The 21,854-nt window shown below is 39.6% G+C and overlaps 1 protein-coding gene across 4 annotated transcripts in view; it reads left to right on the forward strand.

Moving 5' to 3' along the window:
• Positions 1-21,854, forward strand: part of STEAP4 (STEAP4 metalloreductase) — a 67,216-nt gene that overhangs the window by 26,893 nt on the left and 18,469 nt on the right. Inside the window, exon 5 of one of the 4 annotated variants that reach the window (XM_070467422.1) lies at positions 13,400-16,487. The exons of 1 other annotated variant lie outside the window; for it this stretch is intronic. In XM_070467422.1, coding sequence (XP_070323523.1) covers positions 13,400-13,519 — 120 coding nt within the window. In that variant the 3' untranslated portion in view covers positions 13,520-16,487. Of the gene's footprint in view, positions 1-749; positions 996-1,881; positions 5,169-13,399; positions 16,488-21,854 lie in introns of those variants that run through there. 2 more of the 4 variants (XM_020907670.2, XM_020907678.2) reach the window with 2 other exon arrangements.

The raw sequence follows: 21,854 nt of genomic DNA on the forward strand, positions 1-21,854 counted from the left end.
AGCTAAACTCTGGAATCCAAAGGCAGATTCCATAATGGTTTGATTTCCTAGCAGGACAAGATTCCTGACCACTCCCAGAGATACAGCTAAGAGTATAGAATGAAAAGCATCAACTACTGTTGAACCCTGTGTATGGAGATATACTAGGCTCAAGGTGGAAAGAAACCCAAACACAAAATTTCTACTTCTGAAAATCAACTTTAGAATATGGACTGATGGGTATAAAACTTTCTGTGCTAGCTGTCATCATACCAGATTCAGTGCTGGTCTTTAAGATGGAAAATCAGTGTTTAGACACATCAACCACCAGATACACCATTAAAGGCAGTTAGTAACCAATCTTGTAGACCAGGGGTCTTCAAAGTGTGGTACCTGGACCACCAGCAGCAGCAGTATTGCCTGGGATCATGTTAGATACAAATCCTCATGCCCCACCCCTACCAAACTGAATCAGAAACTCTGGAGGTATTGAGGCAGGAGTTAGATGGGCCCCAGATTGAACAATTTCCCCCCTATGAATGAAAACCCCATAATAGGAGAAACTCCATAAAAGCAGGATGATGGAGGAGGCTGTGCCCTGCCCAGATGCCAAATTAAAAAAAAAATACACACATTCCTCTTTCTTGAAGTTAAGGAGACCTCCCCGACGACACATGCACAGAAAGGCTCCTTGGAGGTAAAAAAGGGAGAGGGTGACACCTCACAGTAAGTTCTGTCAACTACCCATGAGCCTCTTCACTATTCACTAGACTCCATCTTGGCCAAGAGATGAGCTTCCACACATGAAAGGATCTTGAGATATACCAAATATGGCTTCAGGACCAAACAAATCAAAATGATTGGCCAAAGGAAACCCAGAAGAAATGACCCATAAAAGCAATTCAAACTGCCACGAAAGGATGACTCAGCAACTCTCTGTCTCTGAGCCTGCCCATGTGTCTACCCACACATAGTATACTCTTTTCCTCCCAATAAACACTTTGCTTGCTTCAATACTTTCTGTCTTTGTGGGAATTCTTTTCCGCAAAACCAAAGACCAGGGTCTTGTCACTGACCACTGGTCTAGTGGCTAGGATTTGGCACTCTCACTGCCTCAACCTGTCCTCAGTCTCTGGCTGGGAACTGAAGCCCAGCTTCAAGTTGCTGTAGGCTGAGATCATCTGAGATCATCCAAGATCAGTAAGGCCCAGCAGTTGGTTTGTTTTCACAAGCCCTCTGGGTGATTCTGAGGCATATTCCTTGAGAACTAGTATAACAGAATAGGCAGTAACAGAAGTCAGAATTGTACCTTATAGAACTGTTTGAATTCAAAAGTCTTACAGTTTCTCCCAGGGACCAAATGCAGTCAACATTTTCTCATGTTTATACCTTCATTCAAGACACTAAGACAGAAATAAACATTGGGCTTTGTATGTAGGCCTAAACAAACAACCAACAAAAAGTAAAACTTGCTAACTGCTGTTTATTGTGATACAATACAGCTAGTATCTGTCAGCAACATACAGTAATGTGGTATTTCTTGAAGACACACTGTGTTCTGTTCATCTCTGGCCTCCAGAAAAGATGATCCAGAAAAGAGTGTTACCCTTGAAAAAGAAGGTACATTACTTATTCTAATGCAAAAGAATCTATTCCTGGGAACCTTTCTCATCCAGTTAGGTTAAGATGAAACCACCAGGTCATTTGTAAGCAGTCTTTTTTTTTTAATGATAAAATGATCATCTTGAAGGAGAGTTAATGTTTTTTCTGTTCTTGGCAGTGTTCTAAATACTACAGTTTTCAAAGGTTTGTGGCTTTGACGAATACCCTTCACTGACTCACAGTATTTCACGTGAAAATGTAAACAGTGTTAATATACATGTTTTTGTCTCTTATTTATAGTCCAAACTGGGTTATTTGACCCTGATCTTGTGCACAGCCCACACCTTAGTGTACGGTGGGAAGAGATTCCTCAACCCTTCGAACCTTGTGTGGTATCTCCCTTCAGCTTATGTGATTGCGCTGATCATCCCTTGCACAGTGCTGGTGATCAAGTTCATCCTCATCCTGCCATGTATAGACAAGACCCTTATGCGGATCCGCCAGGGTTGGGAAAGGAACCCGAAATACTCAGAATCGGCACTGAACGGAAAAACAGATATTTAAAGCAAAGTTCAATTCACCTGGACTTCTTAACTATGGTGTTGCATGTTAAGAGAAGAAGAATTAGTGCAGTGAAGAAAGTATTTTTCTCCCACCATGGGCTGAAGTTTGTGAACAGAGGAAGAAATCATGCCTGACTTTGAGAAATGGGACACCATTTTAATCTCAGGTCCATGTTGAGTCACTGCTGGTCTCTGCCTCTCCTTTTACTGGAGGTGAGGGGCTGAATCACCATTAGCTTTGTGGTTTCACAATAAGAAGCTTCTTTGCTGTGGGCAACATACATGACCTAATGTCTTGCAAAATCCAGGGGAAGTACATGCAGTTTCCTTCTCTGGTTCAAGGGCTAAGTAGAGTGAAAGAGAAAATACTAAGATGGTGGCCGCTGACAAGGGCTTTATTAGATTGGTCTGAAAAAGAGGGCCAAGGATGCAAAAGGAATGAAATTTTTATTCTGGCTTTTGGAAGTGCAGGTGATTATAAATATTGCCATGGTAAATTCTGTAGTTACGTGTGCTTTTTGATATTTTTTTTACCAACCTGGATAGGTAGTATGGGGAATTATTTTATAAAACAATAAAAATTTCACAATAGATTAGAAATAATCATAGACTGGATATATGCAAACTTATACAGTTGTCACAAAATCATTCCTCCACAAAGGAATAAGTATAAAAAAGATTGAGTTAAAAATGAGGGATATCCACTTGGATTTTCTCAATGTACCATAAGTGAAGAAGAGTTGATAAAAGCCCTTGTGCAAAAAGTTAAAAAAAAAATTAAATAAATTTTATAAAGTTTGTACTACATCAGGTTTACTATTATTTAGGTTTTGTGCTATGCTTTGTAAATAACATATTCCAAATTTGTTCAATATTAATCATCTATGAAATGAATTGCTAGTGTAAAAAAGTAGCTTCTATAATTTGTCATAGTTTGTTATAAATTTAAGCAGTGAAATTAAATGAATAACAAAAGTGTAAATTGGACCAAAACACAGATGAGAGAGAATTTTGAAGTCTTAGGCAGGAGGGTGTGAGAGCAGCAGTTTGTAATAGGAGACTTGGTTCTTTCTCAAGTCCTAGCTGGAAGGCAGGATGCTTCTCTATGCTTTTCTGTGATAATGATGCCATTTCCAAGATGACCTTCAGCAGGATTAGCCTTCCTGGCTCATATATGGAGCTGACAGGAGCCTTATGTATGACCTTTCCACAAGCCGAAATAACCAAAAGGCTTTGGATTTGACAATTTTCTGCCTGCCTCACACAGGCCATTTCTTTTACTTTTTATTTTCACTATCATATATTCTATATGACATTATACAAAATGATTACAATATATTAAAACATCACCCATAATCCAGAATATTTTTCTATAAAACTTTTTGAAAATAGTTCTACCTATACTGTATATTCAATTGTGTATCCTTCCTTTTTCACTTAATATACTGTGGCTTTGTTTGCTGACTTACATGCTATATGTATTGAATCAGTGGCTTCATGATATTATATCAAATATGCATTTATTTTACCACTGCTCTAATTCAACATTTAAGTTATATCCATTTTTTACTAAAACAACATTTCAGAGGCTACCTTAGCACTTAACTTTAGTGCATGTTTTAAGTTACTTCTTCAGAATACTTGTGAAGAATTGTGATTAAAAATTAAAAAACATTGAATGTAATTGCCAAATTATTTCTGAAGTTAATACCATTGGCACCATATGAAGATGTTGGTTGCATTATATCCTTCAGTTCAGTTCAGTTCAGTTGTTCAGTCATGTCTGACTCTTTGCGACCCCATGGACTGCAGCACGCCAGGCTTCCCTGTCCATCACCAACTCCCAGAGCTTACTCAAACTCATCCCCAACGAGATGGTGATGCCATCCAACCATCTTATCCTCTGTTGTCCCCTTCTCCTCCCGCCTTCAATCTTTCCCATTATACCCTTACAGATTTTGTTTGTTTGTTTAATTTCAGCTTGTGTTAATGAGAAGACACCCAGAATACTTGTTCCATTAATTTATCCTTGATCTACTCAAGGATTCAGAAAAGCTTGAGACTTTGAACAGAGCTGTGCTGTGTGGTGAAGACCCCAGGGCATCAGTGAGAAAGACAGGGCAACTGTCACTATTCATTCATTCTACTTTATGCAAAATACCCAAGTGTTCTAGGGTTGGCCACTGCCTTTTGGATAGAGAATTGGTTATCTAAAGGTTAAGTACTATCCAGGCTAATCTAAAGGAAACCTTTGGGGTTAACCATGTTCCTTTTTTGGTAAAAGAGTAATATTTTTACTGGCTATCTGGTTCATTACTAAGACTAGAAAATGCCACTCTTAGGTTAAACAAGGGGCTTCCCAGGTAGCTCAATGGGTAAAGAATCCACTTGCAGTGCAGGAGACATAAAAGATGTGGGTTCAGTCCCTGGGTCAGGAAGATCCCCTGGGATTTAACATGGCAACCCACTCCAGCTTTAAAAAAAAAAAAAAAAAAGGCTTACCTATAGTAAAAAGGATTCTGCTTTTATAACCTAGTAAAAATATTCTTCTTGGGTACTTCACAAAAGGCATCCAGGAAGCCAGACATTCCAGAGCACCCCTGGTGGTTTTGGCATCACAATGCATTGCTGGGCATGACCCTCAGCCTCATCCACAAGGCTCCAAGCCCCACCAGCTGACCAGAGAAGTCAATTCCCTCGTTTCACCCTCTCCCAACATCCATTCCCAAGCCATCAAACCAATGTGCCCATCCTAACAACCGATTCCCCCAGTTTTCTTAAGGTGGAAAAGAATTTGAAACAGAAATAGGTGTGTTGTGTGAACTCTATTCCTTTTAACTGTTCCAAACTACTCTTCCACATTTAAAAAGTCAGACTAAACTTCCTCACTCTTCATACGTTTCCTGTATTCTAGGAACATTTTTATTATATGATAGACCCTTTTATTTTTGTATATATCCCCCATATTAAGGGATGACTGCTTTTGGAAATGTGTACTCATTAAACATTGTTTTAAAAGTCTAACTGTTTAATCATTCTGGTGTTGACTCATCTGCATTCCAAAGAAAGTGACTTGAAGGTTTTGGACCACAGTAGTTCCAGCATCTGGAACTAAAAATAGTTCCTTTCTGGGATAAGGAAAAGGACAGGAAGTACAGGGGTTGGGAAGCACATTAGTGGATTTGCAGCTTCATGTGATACCTGCCTGTGCTCGGCACATGCTGTATTCCAACATCCTGCATGTTTCAGTTTTTACCCTCAGAGAGGGAAAAAGCATTAGCAGGTCAAACAGGTAGGGTCAAACTATCCCACACTGGACTTTTGTGGAAGAAAAAAAAAAAAGCCTTCTTCCTTCTCCCAGGTGGACGCCACCCAGACAGGGCAACTGCCTTAATGGGTAGACTGATTTCAAGTTGAATTTTAAGTTGTGGGACCAGACATGAAATGCTTTGGACAACTGAACAACTGCAGCCCTGATGGGTGTTACCTTTCTTTCAAAAGCAAAACAAAAACAGATAAATAAAGAAAGGGTCAGCAAACTTGAGTAAGCTAGAAGTACAGAACAAAGTCCCTATTAGAAAGCTACTTTAACTAGAAGTTGCATTCAAGAGCTCTCCATGTGTTTACAGTTCAAGGATCACAGAAGAGTCATGATAACAATGAATGCAAATATAGTGAATTTGATCACTAGCAGCTCAAAAGGTTCTGGACCTCCTCCCCAAATCAAGGTGGAATGGCAGTCAAGTTGCTGCACACAGAACTTGCAATTTCCATTCTCCATCACGACTGTTCACACCACTACCTGTTTAATACACACACACCAAAAAATTTCCTTATATGATTGCTCCTCCTCTACTTTGCTACAGTGAGTTAAGATCACAATGTAGAAAAACCCTCCAGTCTTCCAAAGCTTCATTCAGTAGCATTCAGGAGAAGGGGAGTAAGGCACCCTTCTCTGCATTACCTTTCTGAAGTTTACAGCAAAGCCCTGAGCTCTCAGACAAGAAGAAACAAGAAATCGATCGGGGTGAAGCGGAAAGCAATGAAAGTTGGAGAAAAGGGGAGCACAGACCAGCAGAGTCCTGCACCCTGCCTTAGCCCAGCCAGTTTCCTCCTACCGTCCCTTCCAATGTCACTCCCTCCCCAAACCATCAAACCAGTTTGACTATCCAAATACAGCTGACTCCTCCAGTTCACCTGTTTCTACCTGTTTCCTGCTAGGAAGGAATCTTGGAAGGCTTTTAATGATGTTGACTGTATGATATTATGACCAAACACCAAGCACATGACATGCAGTACCTTATTTCACCCTCATTAACCATCTAAAATACTCTTATTATTACCATTTTCCAGAAGAAACTGAGCCTCATAAACACTGAGTGCCTTGCCTAGAAAGAGGCAAACATGGGATCTGAATCAAGGCCATCTGAGTCCAGGGCCACCACCTTTCAACACAATAGTACAATGGAGGACCCTCGTGTGCTCCTCCAAAATATGCCTGAGGATCCACATATTAGGCTGAGAAGACTGAACCACTGGCAACTTTTTTTTAAATGTTTTTTAATGGGAGCCTTAAAAATTCCTGACTGCCCCATCCTTAGCACTCCATATTTGCCTATTGTTGAAATTAGGAGGCCATTTAAGGTTGCAGGGACCTGTGATCCCTTGGTTTCACCATTGAACATAGATAGCTCTGTTGTAAGCACCACTTCAATATGCCCACCACAGTCTGGCCACAGGCTTTTTTAAGCAGCAGAAAGACTGCTGGTGGTAGGTACTAGGTAGTTCAGGTATAGGTAGGCAAAAACCCCTGACCTGAGGACTCAGAGGAGCAGCCAATGAAAATACAGCTCTACAGAAGCTGAAAGGCAAATGTTTTCTGTTTGGTTTCACCTTAGTGCTTTGTGTACTGAAAGGACTTATGTTCTTGAGATCCAGTGACACGCCCAAGAAATTTCATAACACTTCTCACTTCGTATTTTAAGACTAGTTGAGAAATCTTAGTGCTAAAGAAAACAAGATTCAGTCCCACTACCTAAAGTTGCCAGTTTCTCGGTTTTGTAAATATGAAGGGCTGTTAGAATAGAACTCACAATGCATCAAAACAATCAGAACAGGACTAACTATAATTAAACTCTCCCTTAGGATTTTTAGAGAATCAGCATGCATTAGCTATGTATTAAGGGATACAACTCATATATTGGTTTCACTTTTACTAATCTTTTCTTTCACAGAAAGAGATGAAAGAGTAAGAGAATTACTATTCAAGTTTCATTAAGGCAGAGAAGCAAAATCTGTTAAGACGAAAGGTCTGCCCTCAAACTCAAGGATTCTTTATAGTCTCAACTGTCCAGCCAGCCAAGCAGGCTTAATTCGTCTCAAGATAAGCGTACTGACTGCCACCAATAGGAAATCTTTCCATTCTTAGGTACACAGGGCAATTAGAAAACTCTCTTATACCAAACTAAAATTGTCCTAACTGCCCTTCCATCCACTGGTCTCAGGGCTGTCATTTAAAGTTGTGCCTTTTTCACCTATGCAGTGTTTTACTGCATTTATTCATTTATTAACTTATATATTTATTTTTGGCTGTGCTGGGTCTTCACTGCTGTCTGCAGGCTTTCTCTGGTTGCAGTGAGCAAGGGCTATGCCTCATTGCAGTGTGCGGGCATCTCACTGTGATGGGTGGTTTCCCTTGTTGTGAAGCATGAGCTCTAAGCCACACAGGTTTCAGTAGTTGTGACACAGGCTCTTACTTGCTGCAATGCATGTGAAATCTTCCCCAACAAGGCATTGAACTCATGTCCCCTGCCTGCAATTGGCAGGCAGATTCCTAACCACTGGACCACCAGGGAAGTCCTATGGTGTTTTTATTTTTTTTCAATTCATCACAGACATTTGTGTGTGTGTGTTTGTGTGTGTAAAATGCAAAATCACCACACTTAAATATCACAGCAACATCAAATTTCTATAGAAGTTTCTAAACTTTCAAGCTCAATTTCTGACTTTATCAGACAGGTGACAAAAAGACCACAAACCATCTGCAGGCCACACTTTGAGAAGCACTCAGAGATAGGTCTCACAAACTGGCTTGACCTGGGTTCCCCCAGAAGCCAACTCTGAGGCACGGATTCTAATGCAAATGTGTAGTTTATTCTGGAAATGGAATCATTAAGTATGGGGCTTAGAGTAGGGACTCAGACAGAGCAGGGAAGGAATAAAGTATGGGTCCTCAAGTCAGTTACCACCGCAGGTCCAACTCCACTGGGAAACAGTGTTGTACCTGTTATCCTCATCCAGAGGAAAGGAAAATCGGGGGGGGGGGGGGGGGGGGGGTGGGCAGTTCTACACCAAATTCCTGTTTATTACCAGATGAGAGAAGCTTCTAGGCACTAACTTTCTGGCTCCTCTGAAGTTTTCCCATATGCTCACTGTACATGCCACCATGGCCAAAGAGAAAGCCTGCAGTCAAGGTATCACAGGTGCTCACAGAAGCAGTTTTCAGCTCATAGGGAGGGTGAGGGGTCAGCACTAACACAGCTACACAGTTGAACAGAATAGCTAGTCAGAACAGTTCACAGTGGGACAAAGGTACTTCAACATGTGAAAGGACACTCAACTTCATTCATAAAGAAATGCATGAATACTCAGCCTCCATTTAAATGCCATGTCTTACCTCACAGATGGGCAAAATCCAAAAGTTTGAGCACAGACTCTGTGAGTAAGGCTGTGTATGTAAATAGGGGCAATCCTACGGAGAGAAATTAGGCATTATCTTTCAAAATTAAAAATGTACTCTGTATAACAGGCTCTAGGTTCATTCACCTCATTAGAACTGACTCCAATGTACTCCTTTTTATAGCTGAGTAATATTCCATTGTGTATATGTACCACGACTTCCTTATCTATTCATCTGCCAATGGATATCTAGGTTGCTTCCATGTCCTAGCTATTGTAAACAGTGCTGCAATGAACATTAGGATACATATGTCTTTTTCAATTATGGTTTCCTCACAGTATATGCCCAGTAGTGGGATTGCTGGGTCGTATAGCAGTTTTATGGGCTTTCCTGGTGGCTCAGTGGCAAAGAACCCATCTGCAATTCAGGAGATGTAAAGAGACATGGGTTTGATCCCTGGGTCAGGAATATCCCCCAGAGTAGGAAATGGCAGCCCACTCCAGTATTCTTGTCTGGAGAATCCCATAGACAGAGGAGCCTGGTGGTCTACAGTCCTTAGGGTCACAAAGAGTCGGACACGACTGCAGTGAGTGAGCACACATGCACAAATGGTAGTTTTATTACAAGTTTTCTACGGAATCTCCACACTGTTCTCCATAGTGGCTGTATCGATTTACAGTCAGAAGAAAAAGACAAATACCATATATTGGTGGTTTAGTTGCTAAGCCGTGCCCAACTCTTGCGAACCAACTTGCAGGGGGCAGCAAAGGAAACAGACATAAAGAGCAGACTTTTCAACACAGTGAGGGAAGGAGAGGGTGGGATGATTTGAGAGAGTAGCATTGAAACACTGCCATATGTTAAATAGATAACCAGTGAGAGTTTGCTGTATTACACAGGGAACCCAAAGCCAGTGCTCTCTGACAATCTAGAGGGGTGGGATGGGGTGGGAAAATGGGAGCAGGGTTCAAGAGGGAAGACACAGATGTATAGCTCTGGCTGATTCATGTTGATGTATGGCAAAAACCACAACAATATTGTAAAGTAATTATCCTCTAATTTAAAAAAAAAAAAGGGAAGAAAATTGAGAAAATCTGAACTTTGGGCTTAAGAAAAACATCTGGTTATGAAGGTTTTCATTTGTGCTTTCTATTTATGTGACTTTAAAATAAATTTGAATGTTCAAGTAAAAAATTAAAAATGCAGAGTTAAGTTTTGCCCCAGGGACTCTGCACAGGAGCATTTATCCTATAGCTATGCCTGCAAGTATTTGAGATGATGAATAAACATTACTATTCATTTTTCTTATTTTTCAAGAACAACAACATTGTAAAAACAAAATATAGGCAAGAACTCAAGCATTCATCTTCAGGATGGATCAAGTAAACTATAATGTTTTCAAAGAAAGAAATTCTATGTAGCTATTTAAAACAAACAAGTCACCTTATTTATACACATACAAAAAGATTTCCAAAATATATTATCAAGCAAAAAAAAAAAATCAGGGTGCAAAATAACATGTAAAGTTTGATTCCCTTGTATATGTGCATTTACTGGTATTGCATTCTTTAGAAACAATGAAAGGATTCCAAAAAAGTAATAAAAAAAATCACACCTAAACAGGACGGGGAGAGGGAGGAATAGAAGTAAGAGTAGATGCACTACATTATGTTTTACATCATTTTTGATTTTTTAATTATATGAATAGTTTACCTAATTTTGAAAATAAATTTAATTTAAAAAGTAATTGGTCATCAAAAGAAAAAAAAAAAGTTAATTGGTTGCAGATCCCTGCTAAGTCCTCTCTTGTTCATACCAAACCACTTCAGCTCATTCAGTCTCTCCTCTTACATAATTTCCATATCTCTCATCATCCTGCTCCCTCTTCTTTGGATCACCTACAAATATTTCAGTGTCCCTTTGAAAACAAAACCCAGAACTTCAGATAAGATATAGCTAAGTTAGAGTATGACTGTTGCTTCCCTTATTCTGGATGATGAGTCTCTGTTACTGTATTAATAGTTGAGCATTTATTAGGGTTGGATTTTTTCTTTTTTGGAAGGTCACATATATCAGGATCACATCACAGAATATGCCTAAATTCTTTTCACATAAAATGTAAAGTCCAGCCTCTCTACCATCCACCCCACTGGTTCCTTCCCTGCCCCCTTTCATCACTAATACCATCCACTCAGCATTGATTTTCACCAATATTTCTAAAATTCTGTAAAGCAAAAATAAATAAGCACTCTATACTATCTTCACAGCAATTCTGTAAATCTAAAGCTATCTTAAACAATTTACTTTAAAAAAACAAAAAAATCCACTCTATTAAACTTTATCTTGTGGAAAGTAATCTCTCATTTCAGCCTGGAAGATTTCTTTAAATTGTGTTTTCCTATATATGTGCTTTCCACACATATCCTAAATACAGCTTTTCACTTTTGATAATAAATACAGAAACATTTTAACTGTAACCTCCACCTTCAACCACAAAATTTCATACCCTAGATGAAGCCTGGAGATTATCTAATCTAATAAACTCATTTTACAGATTTGGAAACTAAAGCCCAAGGGGGTAAAGTAATTTCCACAAGGTCACACAGCTACATGGTAACAAAGAAGTATTAGACCACAGATGATCTGATTCCAATTTCCAGGCCAGGAGTTTCTCTAGTCCTTTTGGAAGCAAGTGATTCAGTTGAAAACAAATTGGTTGCAGATCAAAATCAAAAGGGTCTAAAGGACAAACTAATCAGAAATAGGTATATCCAGCTAGCAATTTTGGTCTCTTCACTAAGTGCTAACATGTAAACAACTTTGTTGTTGTTCAGTCACTAAGTCGTGTCCGACTCTGCGACCCCATGAATTGCAGCACACCAGGCCTCCCTGTCTTTCACCATTTCCTTGAGTTTACTCAAAGTCATGTCCACTGAGTCAGCGATGTTTACCTTTAAAAAAATGACAGGACTAAAGGAACAGCATCATCTAATGGTATGTTTAGACATCCTATGATTATTAGAGTGGTAAATAATAAAATCTTATTTTTACTTCCTTTCACATTCTCTAAATTAAAATAATATTTAAATTCTTAGTAGACATTTTAGGAATATCCAACAACAAAAAGCTGTCCATTATTTAATGTTAGGATTCTTCTCCCCCTCATGAAGGAGACTTTGTCAAACTGCTTTAAAATAAGAACTTCACAGCAGAAATATTTCTTTGAAACTGGCTCAGTATCTCAAGTAGACATCAAGGCAGCCATGGAGATAGTCACATGTCCCTTCAAGAGCACCTGCTGCAAGGGAACATAGCTGATTGACAGCCTCCAGCTGCCACACCCTGCAATGCACCACCTCCTTCACTGGATTCATGATTAATGTTGCCCTTGGCTTCTCCCCTGCCAAGGACTGTGCATGACAGAGATACAGAACCATTACTTCCTCATGCGAGATTCCTCTAACAGGAAATATCTGCTTGGGTATTTCCCATAAACTCAGCCAAGAGTGTTTCACAACTGCACTGAAATCTGAGTATCTTCCTATCCAGTCTTCCCCTTCCTTTGCTCTTTCACAGGTGTAACACCTGTGTAGTATGAAAGCTTACCCCTCCTTTATCCTTCAAGGCATTTCCTCCAATGTGTCTCTACACTGATCTTGATGTCTGCTTTCTAGTAGGACCAAGCTGGCAAGCATCTTTGGTTTAAAAGTTGCAAAATAATTATTTTTATTGTGAAAGTGGAAATGTTAGTCTTTCAGTCGTGTCCAGTTCTTTGTGATCCCATGACTGTAGCCCACCAGGCTCCTCTGTCCATGGAGTTCTCCAGGCAAGAATACTGGAGTGAGATGCCATTCCTTCATCCAGGAGATCTTTCTGACCCAGGGATCAAACCCGCATCTCTTGTGGCTCCTGCACTGTAGCTGTATTCTTTACCACTGCATATTCTTTACCACTGAGCCAATGAGGAAGTCCTATTTTTTATATTTTAATTATCATGCCATTTATTGTGTCCTTCACCCAAATATATCCTTCAACAATTAGGTTCATTAACTATTTATATTAAAATAAGGTAAGCATAAATGAGTGAAAAACCACATCACAGAGTGTTAGTAAAGTGTTAAATAGAGCTTGCATCTACTTTTCCAAGCTCTAATCCCCTTCCCATAAAAGGGAAGACAATATGTTTCTAAAGGCCTAAAGATATAAAATACCCTTTAAAACATTCACACAAAAGAACAAAAATGTGTTTCTACTGCACTGAAAATTGTGAAGTTAATGGTCTCAGAGAGGGGCAAATGTGATAAGAAGGCAAGAGACTTGGGCAACAAAAGTGAAAATGGCCAAATCTGAGAGAAAGGTGTGGATTTAATTCCTCCCGTCTTGAGTCTGAGGCAGACAAAGGGATGAAGTCTGTGGAGTGAAGCATCTCCAAATGCTGTGTGATGTCTTGTTGAGCTGTGCTGTGGTGTGACACAAAGGTTTTAGTAAGATTCTTAGCCACTGGAGCAGAATGCTCTAAGAAACACCTCTAAGGCCACCCAAAGCAAAGTGCCTAAACTGAGCTAATTCTTAACAGGAGTATCCTGAATCCAGAGGAGCCACAATGATGATGTCAAGCATCCTGGGCCCAGAGCCAAACCCCCCACCATCTTCAAACCCTAAACAATCCCTAGATTCAGCTTTGATAAAACAGTGAGGAGAATCAACCACTCTGAACTTGCTGTTAGCTTGGTAAGGGGTAACTCCATAAAGAGTTTTCTGATTGAGAGAATAAAAGAACTGTAAAATTCTTTATGGGCAGAAGTTGTGCAGCAAAAAATATGGAAGGATAGAAAAATGAGAATTGACAAATGTCAAGAATGAACTGGGGGAAAAAGAGCAAAACCTAGCAATAGGGACTATTTCAAATTACTGAGGGAAAAGGTTATTATAGTTAATAAGACAACTAGAGGTTTTTCCAGTGGTCATGTATGGATGTGAGAGTTGGACTATAAAGAAAGCTGAGCACCGAAGAATTGATGCTTTTGAACTGTGGTGTTGGAGAAGACTCTTGAGAGTCCCTTGGACTGCAAGGAGATCCAACCAGTCCATCCTAAAGGAAATCAGTGCCGAATATTCATTGAAAGGACTGATGTTGAAGCTGAAACTCCAATACTTTGGCCATCTGATGCAAAGAAGTGACTCATTTGAAAAGACCCTGATACTGGGAAAGATTGAAGCCAGGAGGAGAAGGGGATGACAAAGGATGAGATGGTTGGATGGCATCACCAACTCAATGGACATGGTTTGGGTGGACTCTGGGAGTTGGTGATGGACAGGGAGGCCTGGCATGCTGCGGTTCATGGGGTCGCAAAGAGTCAGACATGACTGAGCAACTGAACTGAACTGAACTAAGACTTAAGTAAAATCAGGTCAGTACTTTATACTGGAATACATTCCAAATGAATCAAAATTTAAATGTATAAACTAAAAACACATGAAAATAAAACAGGGGAAAGTTGCCTTATAATCAGATCTGAAGATAAATTACTAATTCAAAAACTAAAACCTATGAGATAAATATTGATCAATCTAATTCAGTTTCCCTTAAAATACTGGCATGACACAAAAACAACACGAAGCTGAACGATAAATGATGAACCGAGAAAAATATTTGCTTTAAAATGTTAATAATCTTAATATATTCATCCTTCCTACAAACTGAGAAGAAACAAAACTACAATCTGATAGGAACATGCCAAAATATATGAGCAGACGTTCACAAAAGAAGAAATGAAAATGGCACTTAAATGTACACAAAGATGCTCAAACTTGCTCTTATTCAGGGAAATGTAAATGAAAACCACAACGAGCTACAACTCTTCATATATCTGATTGTCAAACATCCAAAAATCTGACAACATATTCTGCTGGGAAGGTTATTTCAGGAAACAGCTGAAGAGAATACAGCTCCTAGTAAAAGAAATTTGACAATATCTTAAAAAATAAATTACCAGCAATCTACATAGCAAATTCAGTTCTAGGACTCTACCATCAAAAAATCCTGGTTAAAAAAAACACAAAATGACTTATATGCAAAGTGTATTTTTCCAATGGCAAGATACAGAACAGTACATATATCCTACTAACATTTAGATAAGAAAAGAGATTGTTAATATATATACAAATGTATTATATTTGGGAAAAAAAACTAATAAGAAGAGTTATCAACAGATCAGTGGTTCTCAGATTTTAGTGTACATAAAAATAACCTTCAGAGCCTGATTCCCAAAGTCTCTGATTTCAAAGTTCTGACATGGGGCCCAAAAGTCTGCATTTGTAATAAGCCCACAAGTAACAGTGAAGCAGCTATTCTAAAGATCACACTTTGCCTCCAAACTTAAGACAAATGTAAACAACTGGACCTGTCAATATCAAATTAACAACATTATAATATAAAAAATAGATCTATTTATTTATAATTATAGATATAGTGACTTTTGAATATTTTGAGAGTGTATCTTAAGTGGTGTGTGCATGTACTTAGTCACTCAGTTGTGTCCAACTCTTTGCGGCCCTTTGGACTGTAGCCCACTAGGATCCTCTGTCTGTGGGATTTTTCAGGCAAGAATACTGGAGCAGGTTGCCATTTCCTCTTCCAGGGATCAAACCCACATCTTCTGGATCACCAGCATCTCAGGCAGACTATTGTTGAGCCACTGGGGAAGCCCCTTAAGTGAAATGAGTTCTAATTACAAACAGAGCTTCAAATAAATCTTATATTCAATTCAGTATTTATTATAAATGTTAGTATTACTAATTTGAAACTAGCCTGAAGTGAAGTCGCTCAGTTGTATCCAACTCTTTGTGACCCATGGACTGTAACTTACCAGGCTCCTCCCATGGGGTTTTTCAGACAAGAGTATTGGAGTGGGTTGCCATTTCCTTCTCCAGAGGATCTTCCCCACCCAGGGATCGAACCCGGGTCTCCCACATTGTAGGCAGACACTTAACCATCTGAGCCACCAGGGAAGTGTATAGTTTATACATATACAAATACACACAAATATTTATGTTGTTGCTCACTCACTAAGTTGTGTCCAACTCTTTGCGACCCCGTGGACTATACACACCAGGCTTCCCTGTCCTTTTCTATCTTTGGGAGTTGATTCAAACTCATATCCATTGAACCGATGCTGCCATCCAACCATCTACTCCTTGGTCATCCCCCTCTCCTCCTGTCCTCAATCTTTCCCAGCATCAGGGCCTTTTACAGTGAGTTGGCTCTTCACATCAGGTGGTCAACGGATTGGAGCTTCAGCTTCAGCATCAGCTTCTCCAATGAATATTCAGGACTGATTTCCTTTAGAACTGACTGATTTGATCTCCTTGCTGTCCAAGGGACTCTCAAGTCTTCTCCAGCACCAGAATTTGAACATCAATTTTTTAGCACTCAGCCTTCTTTATTGTCCAACTCTCACATCCATACATGACTACTAGAAAAACCATAGCTTTGACTATATAGAACTTTGTTGGCAAAGTAATGTCTCTGCTTTTTAATATGCTGTCTAGGTTTTTCCTATCTTTTCTTCCAAGGAGCAAGCATCTTAATTTCCTGGCAGGAGTCACTATGCACAGTCATTTGGGAAACCAAGAAAATAAAATTCTTCACTGTTTCTACTTTTTTCCCCTCTATTTGCCATGAAGTGATGGGACTGGATACCATGATCTTCTTTTTTGAACGTTGAGTTTTAAGCCAGCTTTTTTGCTCTCCTCTTCACCAAGAGGCTCTTTAATTCCTCTTTGTTTTCTGCCTTTAGGGTGGTAGCATCTGCATATCTGTGATTCATCCAGCCCAACAATTCTCATGATATACCCTCCATATAAGTTAAATAAGGAGGGTGACAATATACCCTTGATGTACTCCTTTCCCAATTTGGAATCAGTCCACTGTTCCATGTCTGGTTCTCACTGTTTCTTCTTGAGTTGCACACAGGTTTTTCAGTAGGCAGGTAAGGTGTTCTGGCACTCCAATCTCTTTAAGAATCTTCCAGTTTTTTGTGATCCACATTTTTCCATAAAGTCAAATAATGGTGTCAATATTATTATGAACTAAAATTGGTATAAAAGAATTTAAATTTTAAAAAGTTAAAACTAAAATTCCCTGATATTAAATTTGAATTGAATATTGATATTGAGTACAGACAAATCAGTATTATTGCATGATTGGTTTTTTTCTGTTCAAAATGTATATTCCTTAGCTCTGTAACTGCAAAGATCTATAGGACAGGCAGTGACCACCCAAAAACAAGAGTACCCCTAGTGCCCGCATTTTGGTCTCTAAGTAGCATTTCCCAGTATGGAATCCAAAGCCTATGGCAGAATTCGGATTCCAGATTTGGAGAAAAAATGCATTAAATGGGTTTGTGACAAGTTATGCCAGCAAGCAAGGAGGCAATCAGAGACTAATGGGATATGTCAGAAGCAAATATAAACAAACAGGAAGCAATAACAAACAGAAGAAACAAACAAACAGAAGAACAAACAGGAGCAAATATAAGCAAGAGTCCCACTGGAAAAATATGAGAACATATTAAAAACAGTGACCACTGTTAATTAATTAGAATTCATGAATTCATTCTATCACTAAAAACAACAGCAACAAAAATGAAAAAAACAAAACAAAACACACAAGCAAAAATCTAGTTGGTCACTATTGTATTTAGAACATGTCCTTATTTTGAAAATTGACAGTAGAAAGAAAAGAATTAGGCATTTTCCCTGCTTTCTTTGTACAAAAGAGTTGATGACAGAATGTTCTTCTCCATAGAAAACACCCAGTTAATAAAAGCTAAAAGAAAATTAGAAAACTGCAACTTTGCCCAATGAAAATGCTTCTACCAGTAGATGAAATGGCCAGGTGAAAAGTTTCTAGGTAATTATATCATGTCAGCATCACAAAAGTATGATTAACTAGACACTAACACCATATGCTGTCCATGAAGCACCCGAAGACCACTAACGTTTGCTAATCAACTTGAACCCAAATCTCTTCAAGCCTTGAATGCTTACTTCAATTTTAGGAAATACAGTGGGTGGAGTAACAATTAAAAGTCACCAACAGGAAGCAGATAGACAAATCCAGAATATGGAAAATTCTAACGGTTAAAGCACCCATTTTTTTTTTTCAATAAATCAAGGGCAAGGAGGGTATGGAACTACTCTAGATGTAATCAAATGCAGAATGTGAATCTTGTGAGTTCTTTAATTAAATAAATCAAATATTAAAAGATACCTTTGAAACAGTTGGAGAGTTATAAATATTGACTGTATTAGACTATACCAAGGAACTGTCAATGTTGTTAGTGGTGATAACAGTTTCATGATTTTTAAGTCCATTTTTAGCAAAGCATAGTCATATATGCCAACTTAAAATAGCAACATTTGGGATTTGTTTCAAAATAAATCAGCAAAAAGGAAAAAAAAAGAATGGATTAAGCAAGTGAGGTAAAATGATGATAATGATTGAATCTGGCACATGGAAATTCATTATACTATCATTTTTATTTTTATGTATATTTAAATTTTCAAAATATATTTTTAAAAGTACAATTGGCCCAAAGACCTCTGTCAACTTTCTTAAGTATTTCACATTACTTTTGCTGAAATACAATGGAAGATTCTAGATTACTGGTAATTACTGCTTTCTAATCACCTAAGAATTTAATCGAAACCCCATTGCAATAGAAAGTGCCCTAGAATACAAGTCCAGAAGAAAGTTAGGGTCAGGCCCTCACACTAATCTTCTGAATCTGACAAATCATTTAATCTTTTCAGATCTCATTATCTGTAAAGATGGGAAATTAGACCACTTTATGTCTCATCTTTACCCCAATCACCAGAAAGTAATATGACTGTTCCTTTTTAGGCAAGCAGACAGCACAAAATTGAGTAACAAAAAAAAAAAAAAAGCATGAAAGTGTAGCTTAAACAGAATAACTTTCTTGAATTCCTATCTGGGAAATACGTGGGTTAGATTACATTGTTTCTAAGATGTCTCTTAGGTCTAAAATTTCATGACATGTAAAAGCTGTAGCCATAGCCCAGATAAATGTTTTATATCAAATTCCAGTGGCTGATGCTGGCACCCAATTTCAGTAAGGCACTTGTTTCTGTATTCTCAGTAGACAGAATACTTACTCATCAATAGGACAGAAAAACAAAGACCAGTTGTTTTCAAACATTCTTATCCCTGGTTTGTAATCCATGGTCCCTTCTAATGATGACACGGAGTAGGAATCAGCAACCCACTCCAGTATTCTGGCCTGGAAAATTACAAGGAAGTAGGACCCTGGCTACAGTACATGGGGTTGCAAAAAGGCAGAACCAATTGAGCACATACACACTAAAGATGAAGCGTGAGTTGACTTCTTTCAGTCTTGTATCGCAGTACCTCAAGAGACAGCCAGGGCTGTAACCCCAGATGAATATCCAGGCTCTCAGGGGAAAACAACTTACAGTTAAGACAACAGTTGGGAAGGAGGAGCCAAGATGGTGGCTCCCCTACAAATTCATCGAAAGAACATTTGAACCCTGAGCAAATTTCACAAAACAACTTCTGATCACTAGCAGAGGACATCAGGCGTCCAGAAAAGCAGCCCATTGTCTTCGAAGGGAGGTAGGACAAAATATAAAAGATAAAAAGGGAGTCAAAAGAGCTACGGACGGAGACCCGTCCCAGGAAGGGAGTCTTAATAGAGGAAGTTTCCAATCACCAGGAAACCCTAGCACTGGCAGGACTGGGGGAGGTTTTTGGCAATCTAACTGGGAGAAAAAATTAAACAAGCCCCACAGACTATGTGCCTAAAAGCAACTCCCAGCAGAAAAGTACCCCAGACGCCCGTACCCACCAGCAACAAGCGGGGGCGGAACGGAGAGGAGCGGGCGGCATTGCTTAGGGTAAGGACTGGCCCGAAGACCCTGAGAGCAATCGGAGGGAGCTTTTTTAAACTGTGGAATAGCAAGGGTCAAAATTAACCAGCCCAAACACACTGCTGGCGGTTCGCAAAACAAAGGGACTGAGAAACTCCAGAGAAGAGCCAGCCCATCCCCGCTGGAGGTAGAAGGCAGGGGGGAGGGGAAAAGGGCAAACTCAGCCCCTGAGAAGCCACCCCCTCCCACACCGCAAACAGGCCCCCGGTTCCTATCTAAAGACTTCCTGAGACCCGACTGGCGGCACGCACTGGGGCCGCGGAGGGAAAAAGCGCGCCGTACCCGGGGAGAGTGCGCCCAAGACTCTGGCTGCCTGGGCTGCTGAACGCGGAGGGAAAAGGTGGGCCGCATCCGGGGAGAGTGCGCCCAAGCCTCTGGCTGCCTGAACCGCTCAGGCCGGGGAAGGCACAAAACGCAGGCGCAACCGACTCCGCGCTCTTGTGGAGTACCAGAAAACGAACCGCACTCAACGCAGGGCCCGCTCCATATAGAGCAGCCGGGAGCCTGAGCAGTGTAGACGGGGAAAGCACAGACACCCGTGAGCGGGGCAAACCCAGTGTGGCCGGAACACGCTGAGTGCTATCCACACGGAGCGGTATCTGTCTGCAGCGCCCCGCCCTCCCCGTAGCAGGACTGAACTGAACTAGAAAACCTAAATAAGAGATCACCTCCGCCTGCCTGTGTCAGGGCGGAAATTAGACACCGAAGAGACGGCAAACAGAAGCCAAATAAACAAAGGGAACCGCTTCAGAAAGGACCGGTGCAACAGATTAAATCCCTGAAGGTAACACCGACTACACCGGAAGGGGCCTATAGATATCGAGAAGTGTAAGCTGGAAACAGGAGCTATCTGAAATTGAACTGAACCTACACTGACCGCAACAACTCCAGAGAAATTCCTAGATATATATGTATATATATTTTTTTTAATTTAAAAAAAAAATTTTTTTTCTTTCCTTTTTTTAAATTTTTTATTTTTTCTCTTTTATTTTCTTTTAAAATTCCCTATTACTCCCCCATTACTCCTCAACTTTCATTTTCATATATTTTTAAGATTTTTTTAATTAGGGAAAAAATTTTTTTCTTTTTTTTTCTTTTTCCTGTTTTTCTCTCCTATTTCCTTTTAAAGTCCTCTAATACTCTTCTATTATTCCTTAATTTTCATTTTCATTTCACTATAACCTTGCCAAAAAAAAAAAGAGAGAGAGAAACCCTATTTTAAAACCAAACTTCATATCCATTTCTAAATTTTTTTTTGTTTTTGTTTTTAAATATTGTATTTCAAAGAGTCTAACCTCTACACTAGATTTTTAATCTTTGTTTTTCAGTATGTGATATAAATTTTGGACATTTAAGAATCCAATATTCAGTTCCCATTTCTATTCAGGAGTGTGGTGATTACTCTCCCACTTTTGACTCTCTGTTTTCTACCTCAGAACACCTCTATTTCCTTCTTTCCCCTTCTCTTCCCAATCCAACTCTGTGAATCTTTCTGGGTGTCTGGGCTATGGAGAACACTTTGGGAACAGATAACTGCATAGATCTGTCTCTCTCCTCTTGAGTCCCCTTTTTCTCCTCCTGCTCACCTCTATCTCCTTCCTCCCTCTCCTATTCTTCATGTAACTCTGTGAACCTCTCTGGTTATCTCTCATGGTGTAGAATCTTTTCACCATTAACCTAGAAGTTTTATTATCAGTGCTGTATAGTTGGAGAAGTCTTGAGACTATTGGAAGAATATAACTGAAATCCAGAGGCAGGAAACTTAAGCCCAAAACCTGAGAAAACCACAAAACTCCTGACTACACAGAATATTAAGGAATAAGAGACCATCCAGAAGACTCCATACCTACACCAAAACCAACCGCCACCCAAGAGCCAATAAGCTCCAGTACAAGACATACCACGCAAATTCTTTAGCAACGCAGGAACATAGACCTGAGTGTCAACATACAGGCTGTACAAAGTCACACCTAACACATAGACCCATCGCAAAACTCATTACTGGACACTCCATTGCACTCCAGAGAGAAGAAATTCCAATTCCACGCACCAGAACGCTA

This window comes from Odocoileus virginianus, chromosome 1 (assembly GCF_023699985.2).
Source record: "Odocoileus virginianus isolate 20LAN1187 ecotype Illinois chromosome 1, Ovbor_1.2, whole genome shotgun sequence".
Classification (NCBI taxonomy): Eukaryota; Metazoa; Chordata; class Mammalia; order Artiodactyla; family Cervidae; genus Odocoileus; species Odocoileus virginianus.